This window comes from Lactuca virosa, chromosome 6 (genome assembly GCF_052849685.1).
Source record: "Lactuca virosa cultivar CGN04683 chromosome 6, Lactuca_virosa_CGN04683_v6, whole genome shotgun sequence".
NCBI classification, from domain to species: domain Eukaryota; kingdom Viridiplantae; phylum Streptophyta; class Magnoliopsida; order Asterales; family Asteraceae; genus Lactuca; species Lactuca virosa.
Genome location: NC_136431.1, coordinates 141676331 through 141688582, shown reverse-complemented (window position 1 = coordinate 141688582; position 12252 = coordinate 141676331). Strand labels below are relative to the sequence as shown.

General features: G+C 39.2%; 1 protein-coding gene across 1 annotated transcript; it reads left to right on the top strand.

The window, feature by feature from the left end:
* The first annotated feature begins 1416 nt into the window (after positions 1–1416).
* On the top strand, positions 1417–6978 carry LOC145121960 (uncharacterized). Its single transcript, XM_079057640.1, has 5 exons — positions 1417–1544; positions 5610–5791; positions 5904–6070; positions 6187–6585; positions 6628–6978. The coding sequence occupies exons 1-5, from the start codon at positions 1417–1419 to the stop codon at positions 6976–6978; spliced, it is 1227 nt and encodes a 408-aa protein (XP_078913766.1).
* Positions 6979–12252: the final 5274 nt, after the last annotated feature.

Sequence of the window (12252 nt, the reverse complement as noted above, 5' to 3'; positions counted from 1 at the left end):
CAACAAGGACTTACCTTTGACCTACTCTGCGGTACATCAATTCTCATTACCAACAAATGACATCCCGCAGTCCCCAGTCAAGTCCACATCGACTCTTCGACAGTGCTCCCTAAATCATGAACTCTGTAGTTCCGATGATTCAACACCTAGGTCAATGTCTAGATCGAAGAACCTTAAAAGGCCCCAAGTAATTGCTTTCGACGTTGTCACACCAAAACTTGAGGCAAAAATGGCTCTGAAAAACGAAGTCAGATCCCGACTTGAAAGGCGGGAAGCTGAGTCAAAAATTGAATCTTTCAAAACTCAGACCAAATTTCAAACAAAAGGAATTTGGACAAATCCACCACTTCAAATCTTTTCAAAATAACACAACAGTCGATGGATCTTGTCAAAAAGCATGTACAGTGGCTAAATCTTTCGAAACCAACAACACTATACCCACGCAAAAGAAGGTCAAGTCTTTGTCACAAACTTCCTTAAAAGAATAAAAAATGAAGGGTATTTTGCACACTTCACACTTTTCAAAATCCCATCAACCCATCAGGAAGTTAACACCTACATTCAGGTCCCTTAGCAATTCTTCTTCAAATATGACGGACTCTTCAGTAAGGCACAAGCGAAGGACCAGGCAGAAGGACCAAACATCACTCTCCAGACCTATGACCAAGTACATTATGTGGGTCAATGAAAATAAACTCACTTTTGGCTTCTACCCACTGACAAAAGGACATGTTACATCTCAACTTAAAATGTCCCAAAGAATGTGAAACATCATGGACAATGTTGGAGCATGGAAATGCTCTACAAATAATGAGTGATAGTTAGGTTTATTATTTCCTTTTATTGTATTGTTGGTGTTTTCTCTCTCCTATATAAAGAGAGAGTTGGTCATTTTATTATTGTAAGAGTGCACTCCATGTAGTTCTAGAGAGAGATAAAGTGGTGGAATCTCTCCCACCTAGGGAGAGTTTTCTCTCCCAGCAATGTTCTTGTATTGTAATATTTTATCTCTCTTTTCTAATCTATGGAATTTCTCATCATATGTTATTCATTTTATATTCATTAAGTCTCGAGATATTATTCTTCTGCATCCACCTATCATTCAAAATAGGTCTAACAATTGGTATCAGAGTGTACCTTGAAGGTTCAAGCGACTAGTTCAAGGGAACGACTCCCGTTCGGTGATTATCTTGAAGATTTTTTGGATTTTGCAAAAATTTGCGGGTTCAACCCGGAAATTGTTATGATGAGTTCTTCTATATTTTTGGTGTTGATTCGTGCTTAGAAGAATAAATATTAGTTGCTGATGTTCGTTCAAAGTTTCTGCTGAAAATCATGTTCATATTGTTCTTATTTTGCTGTTGAAGAAATGAAGAAAAATGGGAGAAGAAAAGAAAAATTTTGTGGTCTCTAAAAATGTTGAAGAACTTGTTCCAGGAGGTGTTTGTTCTTGGAAATGAGAGACAAAAATTTATGGCCTTTTTATTGAAGAAAATGGAGAAAAGAATTTCTTTATTGAAGATTTTCCCAGCTACTTTTGAATGGTATGATATTCTCTCATTCTCTCTAAAATAGTTGTTGTAGATCTTCATGTGAAGTGTTTGGACGTGTTTAATTGTTTGCATAAAGCACAATGTCCTTATTACTCTTTTGGGTAAAGAGTACTCCATTATTTATTCCCTCAAAAAGACAAAAACCATGTGACTTGACAAATCTCATCACCTTTTGTCCCTTAAACCCCCCCCCCCTCTGCACACTCCTCTTTTTGCCTTCACAAGACCTCTTTTTGACCCAAAATGCTTTAAAAAAGATTCCCCTCATTAAAATATGAATAAATTGCCTTTTTGGTATCATTTTTTCATGAAAAATAACATTTTTCGTCATCAAAATACCCCTTCTCGGCTCCCTGAACCGCAACCAAAAACTTCCTACCGGATCCTCCTAAGAAGCCTCCCCGCAACCCCTCTCAGGCCATGTACCGCAACCTTCTTAGTCCAAACCGAGAATAATCATCCTTCTTTTTGCCTTCAAACCAAAGTCCACTCTTCTGACCGCAGCTTCGGACTTCCTTCTGATTGTAGTCCTCTCCCGGACACTAGACCGCAATGCCTGCGGACCGCAGCTCGCATACAGCAGCTCGGACCGCAGTCGGTTCCGATCCTTCGCACCGCAACCAATCTTTCTTCAGCGGCTACCGTAGTCACCCAACTTCGCTGCTACCGCAGCCTTCCCTTCTCCTCCTCGGTAGCTATCACCCCACAGCCAACCCCTCTCTCGAGCTAGCTATCTCGTCTGCACCTTCCTTCTCCACCCGCAACCTTCTCAGACTCGCAACTCCCTTCTCAACTCCGCTTCTCCTTCAGCCCTTCCCCTTCCCTCTTCAGCCTCCCTCCTTCCTCCTCCTCCCCCTCCCCTTTCCTCCTCATTATTCCTTCCCCCTTCTCATCAGCCATTCCCTTTTTTTTAGCCTTCTTTTATTTTTTTTAACTCCATTTTTTTTACACCAAATTTTTTTTTAAGCCTTTTTTTTGTTTAGATAATTAATTTTTTTTAAACACAAATTTTTTTATGTAGCCAATTATTTTTTATGCCAATTTTTTTATTTAGCCATTTTTTTTATGAAAACCAATTATTTTTTTTTAAAACAATTATTTTTTTTAACACCAATTTTTGCCACAACCCAACCTTGGATGGTCACATTGGTTTACATCATGTCGATTATATTAGAAGAATTTTATTCTCTCCATGAAGATTACTCCATACCGCAGTCAGACTTCATATTATTCTTTGTGACGTCTGCACCGCGACGGCGACTGATCAACAAAGTTGTTTCGCGTTCTTCGCTTTATGGGATTTTTATGACTTGTTGCTATTGATCTTCGGTTGACGAATCATGTATCTTGAGAATGTGGACTTTATTTTCTTTTGAAGACCACTTCGAGAGTTCCGGCACCGCAGTTTGGATATATCGGTATTCTTTCAGCACAACAAAGATTATTTTTTCATGCAGAGTTATTCTCGTTTCTTTGGTATTTATTCAAGCAGTTTTCAGTGATTGAATCACCCAGCTACAGATGACCGCAGAGTATTTCTTTTACTCTCTTTCTCGTGTCTTATCAATACCCTTCATACATTTAGGGAGAGCCTTCTTAGTTCTTGGTATCCGACACTCTCCATCCCGATGATATATTTATTTTTGATATCCGGTCTTTGGCTATTAAAAATAGGATAGAATATTATGATATCATCCAGGTATGGTTTTTATGATTGTTTGATTTTGGATTTTTGAAGACTTCTGAAGACGATGATTTATTTAGTGATGCGATGTGGCACTGATTTTTGGTCTTCACGGATCAAATGTTTGGCATTACTCGATGTTTACCGGTTCCAGATTATTTATTATTCAGACTCCACCACAGGATGATTCTTTTGTGTTTGCATCCGGTTCAGATCTTATGACTTCTCGAGTTTGGATTTGTGATATTTTGAAGACGAAGATTATTTTGGCGATGCGGCATGACACTTATTTTTGTTCTTTTGGATCAAATTTTTGGCATTGCTAGACCATGTCTTTGGATTCACATTATTTATTATCCGGACTTTATTTTTTAGACGCTTCACATTTTTAGCAGGTTATTCTTTGAAGAATTTTGGGAGTATTCTGATTCGAGAACTAGAGATGTTTTTAGACTTCTTGAAGTCGAAGTGGTCTTTTTATTGGATCTTCTACTTGCTCATGGTGCTTATGACTAGTTTGAAGATTTGGATCTTATTTTTCTGCTTCATTGGTGGTGCTTTGAAGCCGAAGACCTTCACTGTTTAGAGATTCATGGCCAGTTTCACACTTCACAGACACTTCAGAGTTTCAGAGACATTTCAGCATTTGGTTCTCATTATGTTTCATTTTATTACCACACTTGCTAGTCAGATTACTATATTTTAGCCTTTTATCACTTATTGTATTCCTCATCATTTTCGAGCATTTAGGGAGAGAATGTTGGAGCATGGAAATGCTCTACAAATAATGAGTGATAGTTAGGTTTATTATTTCCCTTTATTGTATTGTTGGTGCTTTCTCTTTCCTATATAAAGAGAGAGTTGGTCATTTTATTATTGTAAGAGTGCACTCCATGTAGTTCTAGAGAGAGAGAAAGTGGTGGGATCTCTCCCGCCTAGGGAGAGTTTTCTCTCCCACCAATGTTTTTGTATTGTAATATTTTATCGCTCTTTTCTAATCTATGGAATTTCTCATCATATGTTCTTCATTTTATATTCGTTAAATCTCGAGATCTTATTCTTCCGCATCCACCTATCGTTCAAAATGGGTCTAATAGACACAATCAAATATGGAGAGAAAAATATATTCATCATTCCCACAAAAAAGCATCCCAAGTCACCACCCGCAAGCATACAATTGACAGGAATGTTTCCCATGTTACTACGGTTGGGTGCCAAAAATTAATCAACTGATTATGCAGGCTATGTGCGAGGAGGACCATGAAGAAGAATGGTTGATTGATAGTGCCTACTCCTTGCACATGACAGGAAGGTTAGACTACCTTCGTGACTTCAGGCCAGTCATTGGTGGCAGACACGTCACCTTCAAGAATAATGCAAATGGGATTATAAGGGTATATGGTGTGTTAACTATGGGAAGTTTCTCCATTCAACGAGTAGCTTACGTAGAGGGTTTAAAGCACAATTTGATTAGTGTTGGTCAATTGTGTAGAGTAGGTCATTGGGTAGAGTTTGACAACAAGTACTGTTACATCATGAAAAATGATAGAGAGAAGTGTTTGATCAAGTCTAAAGCTGACAGAACAATTTATCCACCAGATGTTCCTCTAATCTTCGACAAACCGCAACTATGCTTCTTGTCAAAAGCATTTCCTGAGGTCAGTTTGTTATGGCATCAGAAGCTTGCACATCTCAACTTCAGATACATCAACAATTTAGTTCCTGGAGAGCTGGCCTAAGGACTACCAATTCTAAAATTCAACAATGATACTCTATGTCCAGCGCGTGAGTGTGGTAAAAAAACCAAAGGAAGTCATCCTCTTATAATGGATTCTTCAATTGCTAAACCTCTGGAGATCCTTCACATAAACCTTCGCGATCCTTTAACTATAGCCAGTCTTCAACATAAAAAATCCATTCTGGTTATAGTTGATTACTAAACTCGTTTTACTTAGGTCTTCTTTCTACGACTGAAGTCAGACGCACACAGACTCTAATCAATTTCATCAAAAAGATAGAGCTACAAATCAAACTTCCAGTCAGAAGAATAAGAAGTGACAATGACACCGAGTTCACTAATTAGCTTCTGAATAGCTTTTTAGTATCCAAAGGAATCAGCCACAGCTTCTCATCACCATACACACCACAACATAATGGAGTAGTGGAGAGGAAGAATCAAACGTTGGTTAAAGCTGCTAGATCAGTGCTCAACTTTGCTAACTTACCTCTCTAATTTTGGGCCGAAGCAGTGGCAACAACATGTTTTTTTTTCAGAATCAGGGTATCATTAGCAAACGTCTCAACAAAACTCCATATGAAGGTCTAAACAACAGACAACCCAATGTACGTTTCTTTCATATTTTTGGTTGCAGGTGTTTCGTGGTCAATAACAAGGATCATCTCAACAAATTTGCACCAAAATCTGATGAAGGCATCTTTTTCGTTTACTCAACAAACAAGGTTGAATATCGTGTTCTTATCAGGAGAACAAGACTAATAGTTGAAAGCTTCGATGTCAAATTCAATGACTATTATGTCTGCAACACTACTACCAGTAAAGAAACGAATTTCATCATGGAGAATAACATTCCACCTTCGTCAGAACCTTTATAGTTGAAGTTAACTATGACGATCTTTTTGATCTCCAAAAACTGCACATCTTTCAGAGATACTAGTGTCTCTGGTAGCACAACAAAATCACTCAGAGGTATCTAAACCAACCATTTCTGAAGGAACTTCATTCAATACTTCCACCTTGCCGATTGAGGGGGAAAGCTCAAATCCTTTGGAAATGGCAACCATCAAGGTTCCAGGACTTGAAGATGTTGCTCCGGTACATATCTACCAAGTGACCAATCAATCAACTGTCTCTGAAGATTCCGAGGATAAAGAAGTGGAAAATATTGATACCGAAGGGATCCAAGAATAGTAAATCACTCATCGGTTCAGGGGGAACCATCATCGGTTCCGTGGGAATCATCATCAGTCCATGGGGAACCTTCATCTTCAGTTGTTGAACTAATACCAACAGTTCAAGACTCATTTGCGAGATGTTCACAAATCGAGGGGGAACAACCTTCAACAAATAAATCTAAACACTCCTCTGAAATAGAGGATATTCCCTCTAATGCAGCTGCTGAACATCACCAATCTTGCCTACATATTTGGACGAAAGATCACCCACATGGCCAAATCATCGGAAATCCATCTACAGGTATACAAACTCATTCTTCTTCAGATTTAGCTAATCATTGTCATAATGCAGCTTTTATGCCATCAACCGAGCCAAAACCACGGAAGAGGCACTTCCTGGAGCTTGATTGGATTTTTGCAATGCAAGAGGAACTGGTAGAGTTTGAAAGAAACAACGTCTCGAAACTTGTACTGTAGCCTAAAAGACATACTGTAGTTGGAACCCGATGGGTCTACAAGAACAAACTGGATGAATCGAGTGCTCGGATCCGCAACAAAGCCCGTTTGGTTTCCAAAGGGTATAGTCAACTAGAAGGAGTTGACTATGATGAAACATATGTTCCGGTAGAAAGGATGGAAGCCATACACATATTCATCGCATATGCGGCACATAAAGACATCAAAGTTCATCAAATGGATGTAACAAGTGTTTTCCTCAATGGCGAATTAAAAGAAGAATTGTATTTACAACAACCTACAGGCTTCGAAAATTTAGATTTTCCCAACCATTATTATAAGATGGAGAAAGTTGTCTACGGTTTAAAATAGGCACCAAGAGCTTGGCATGAAACTCTTTCAGAGTTTCTTGTCAACTCTGGGTACAAACGAGGTGTGATAGACCCTACTTTTTCATACGAGTAAATGACGAGCACTTAATGCTCGTGCAAATCTACATGGATGATATTATATTCGGTTCAACTGATCAAGGAATGGTGGATGACTTTGCTAAGCTCATGACCAACAAATTCCAAATGAGCATGAATAGAGAGATTAATTTCTTTCTAGGTCTTCAGGTCAAGCAAGTCCCTCAAGAAATTTTCATCCATCATGAAAAGTATATTACTGAACTGTTGAAGAAATTATGAATGTGTAGCTGCTCCTCGACAAAGGTCCCCATGGCCTTCGGTTACAAGATCTCAGCTCACCCTACCAGAGAGTTAGTTGATCAAAAGATATACCGAGGAATGATTGGTTTATTGATGTACCTCACTACAAGTAGACCAGATATAGTCTTCGCCATAGATTTATGTGCTAGATACCAGGTTGATCCCAAAGTATCACACTTGAATGCAGTCAAGCAGATATTCAGATATCTCAAAGGGAGTAAGGCCTTCGGTCTCTGGTATTCAACGGGAAATGACTTCAGTCTGCAAGTTTTCACTGATGCAAACCATGCAGGGTGCATACTCGAATGAAAAAGCACCTCAATAGGATGTCAATTTCTAGGTGGAAGATTGGTGAGTTGGCCCTCAAGGAAACAAAATTGTGTCTCACATTCCACCGCAGAGGCTGAATATGTTGTCACAGCCAATTGCTGCTATCAGGTCCTCTGGATGAAAACACATCTCATGGATTATAGGTATAGAATGCTACGGGTACCCATCTATTCTGACTTAGAGAGTGCAATAGACATTTCACACAATCCTATTCATCACTCAAAGAAGAAACACATCGAACTGCGGTATCACTTCATCAGGGATCATATCCTCAAAGGTAATATTGAACTAATCTTTGTTCCAACCCACAAGGTAATAGATAATGTCTTCACAAAAGCACTTGACTCCATAAAACTTAATGGATTTTTAGAAATATTAGGAATGATGAATCCAGACCCTCAGTTCTTCTTGCAAGCATAACGACCGAAGATCTCATGATCTTTGGGTATAATTAAATCAACTTCTTTTCTTTTAAATAAAAAAAAAACTCTTGAAGCATTTTACTTACCTTATCTATTTCTAGAATAACTGATGTAGTACGTACTTCATAAGTTTCTCCTCGGTATGCTCTATATACCGAAGATCATTTATGATCTATGTACTCATCGGATCTCCTTATTATTTGTATTTCTAACATTGTGATCAAGTTGCTCTTCAATACTCTCTTCCCGCAGACGCACTCAACAACACGAAGTCATCTCTCATCAGACCTATCAAATTTCATCATGTGCTATTTAATGAATCTGAAACATCAAATCTTTTAAGAAAAACAAAATGGTTTATTCTTCTTCCTTTAATTCTTCTTCCTTTAATTCTTCTTCCGGCTCTCTAAAACCAACTAGTTCAGGTTCAACCATCAGGAACATCAGTCCTTCCATTGTTGCATGGAATTACAGGGGAATCTTCGATGATCATGACAGTTACAATGACTCCATTAAGCTCATGATCAAATATCTTCCAACTGATCCACTGTTCGGTGCCTTCGACTCATTCACGGAAGCATTAACCCATGAGATTTTGTTCAAATGTGCCTTTTCTGGATTCAGACATTTGGACAAACTGCATGAAGTTCATCTCAGATTGATCAATGATTCTTTGGTTTTTCTAACCAAAGAGAAGTTCTTGGAGTCTTTTAACCTTCAAATTCCACCATCCATAGAGTTCTATACTCATATCAACAACGACATCTTTTGCTGCTCTATACCAGATGGGGTACCAATCCAAGCTGAAGGGGATCACTGAGTTCAATAATGGCAAGTTACCAGTTGTTTGGCAATATGTTTGCCTCTATGTTATTCAGTATGTCAATAAGGGAACCCTGAAGGAAGGAATGATGGAGCTCACCTCGACAAGATACTGGTCCTGTGCTTGATTTATTTAAACAAGGATGCACAGCTCAGCCTCAGCAATGACACCAACCTCGTCTCCTGCAGAGAGCTAAAAAGGTACAATCTTTCTAAATACCAATCACTCTTCGGTCACATTAGACGTCTTCCAATGCACATTCTAGAGTCTATTGGACTTAGTGACCTTCAGGTAGCCGATCATATCGTGGATACAAGTGGTATTGCCCAATACCGCTCTACCCCGCCAAGACCCCCACATCTAACTGAGGTCCAACCCCCGCAGCCCAAGCCAAAAAGGGTTAAATCCCTGGCTATCATGCAAAACCCACAAATGTAGTAACAAAGGGTGAAGGTGCTTCCATGAAAAGGATAGCCTCCACTGCAGAGTAAATTCTGCATATACAACCATCTCCCACCAAGGCACTTGATCAACCCATAAATGTTGTTGATGATAGTTTGATTGAGCCTACGGAATCAGGAGATATTTTCAAGAGAAAGAAGTTGAAACTCACCCCTACCCCTGGCCAAAAGCATAACCAGGCAAATGTTGGAGTCTCTCAAAATACTCTGATAGACATTGGAGTCCACGCTGACTCACCCGCAACAACCCCATCTGTCCCCTCTGATACAGTAAGTGTATCAGTTCCATCTGAATATGGAGACATAACCCAATCCGGATTCCAAGTGAATCTGGATGTCGATAATCACCCTAAGGGATCCAGGGCCTTGCGTCAGCACTTTGTAACCCCGAGGATCTTAACTCCATTTTATTTAGTGTCACACATACACTGCAAACACATGTTGCACCGTAGGGTCTTTTTCAGAGACCCATGCCAGAACATGGTTGAGGCCATACTTGGTTTCAGACGAAGGAGACCGAGGAAGCTTTGGAAATTCTTTGTCATCGACATTATGACCAAGCAGCATAGGCATGGGGAGCACCATTGTGCCAGGATACATGGACCCGAGGGACACCTCTGTGCGAAAAGGAATCAACGGATATGCTTCAGATGATTGTTGGTATCGGTATCGACGAACCACATAATCAGGGTTACGGAAATTTGAAGCCTTTAAAAGGGAAATCTAGGCCCGCAAATCAAGGCAAGTTCAACAACAACAACAAAATGAGGATTCTCTTCTCTGTGTTGCGAAGTATTGGGCCACCACAATCAACAACGCAAAAATTGTGCATGTCATCCTAAAAGCTCAGGATTGGATGTCCAATTTGGAACATACAGTTCATCAGGTTCAATCCATGAAATTCGATGCAAGTGGATCAAAGCCTCCTCTCACAGGAGTTAAAGTGCATAATTCTAATGAAGGAGGAGCTGAGATTGAGATAAGTTCAGAACCACTTTTTGGATTGGATGATGAAAATCATGATCAAACTCTTTTCAATCCCGACATGCCAACCAACAAAGATTTAAGTTCTCAGATGGCGACTCATTTCTATTCCACCTTCAAGAATCTTGATGATTTAAAAGCATAGTTTGAGGAGCAGATGGAGCCTGCTTCCTCAAAAAGGGGAAGTGATCCAAATCAGGGGATAAGGATTGAAACTATTTCATCCTCAGGATCATCAAATTCAAAAACTCCTTATGTAAGCAATCCAAAACTCCTCCTCAACATCAATCTCCATCAGAACACATTAAAGAACCAACTCCTCCCCATAATTCAACTTCTCCTCGGCATACAACACCACCAATTTCTCTTCGGCCTCAAACTCCTCCTAACTTGAAAAATTTAGAGGAAGATATATCATCGATTCACTCCAATGACTCCCCCGCCACAGTTGAAAGAACGCAAGACTGGAGAGTTGCAAAATTTGCAAATGAGATATGGAGAGCCAAGGTTTCGATACTACCTTTGATAAAACCCTGATCAACTCTTGGGTGAATCCTACCCGTAGACTTCTGGATTCGGACTATATCCCATGCCTCACCTTTGTGGAACTTCCTCATGATGGGTACTGAGATATTCCTATCTCACCTAACTCCAATTACTTCCCGGTCTTCCAATCATTTGATCTTACCATCCCTAATGAACAGAGACTTCCCATGGAATTCGAAAGTCTGAATCTATTTCATGCCAGACATGGTGACAAATTTGAAAACATCTGGTCGAATGACAAACAAGAGGGAGTGAAGACCTACAAAGCCAAGAAGTTTATGAAGAGTGAATTCTTCTGATACACCTTATATCGCTGAGGGTGCGACTACATAAGAACACGGGCAGATTTTATGTTCATGAATCCGGAAGAAATCTTTTTAATTGACCGAGTATTCTAACTAAAGGCTGAGAAGTACCCGAAGATGAGGATTGCATTTGAAAGGGCATATGAGTTTCTTAAAGCCTTAGTTTCCAACTTTAGGAAAATAGATACTGAAATCCATACAGTACTTGCTCGGAAATTTGAATTTCATCCATTAGAACAAGTTCCATCAATCACTGAGGGATATCAATATATGAAGCTCGGGGCAACAAATTTTCTAAAGCTTGGGATTGTTTACAAGAAGTCCCAATTGAGTCTAAAGTTCTTAATCCAGTGACTGCATCATCGTCTAACTAAGAAAGAACTAGAAATCACCATGACTGTGGTTTAGAGATCCAAACACACCACTGAAGAGGTGCAATTTGAAATAACCAGAAGGATCAAATGGCTCTCTGAAGTTGGGAAATTTTGGTGGATCCTCATCAAATTTCTAAAATTTAACCAATGAAGAATTTAGCTGCGAGGTCACTTTGAGGGAAATTAATGATACAAGAAAGTGACCCTCGGCAGCTAAGAATGACCCGAAGACCAAAAGCTTTTGTGAACCAGAAAGGAGAATGTCGAAGACTGTTAACCATCTATGAAACCCGCAGACGAGAAGAAATGACCTGTAGATATCTGTCTGAACATGAAGACTGAAACAGGTTACTTGAATTGACTATGTGTGTAAACCTTGTACATTCGGTGTACCTTTTAGAGTCACCAAAGTCAGTAGCTTTGTGATCGTTTATTATTTCTTTGTAACTTTTGGACCTCTATAAATAGAGTGCTCCTCTTCATGTTAATGTACCAATTCAGATCTTATCAATACAAGATATCTTCATCTCAATGTTATCTAAAGTTATCTTATTGATACTTTATCCGAGTCCCTTTTTCACTTAAGTTGTTCATCATCACTTAAGTTGTTCATCATTTACTAACTTGTGTTTGAATGAAAACCATGTTAAAATTTAGCTAAGTGTCTACTTGTTTATGCTTATTGATATAA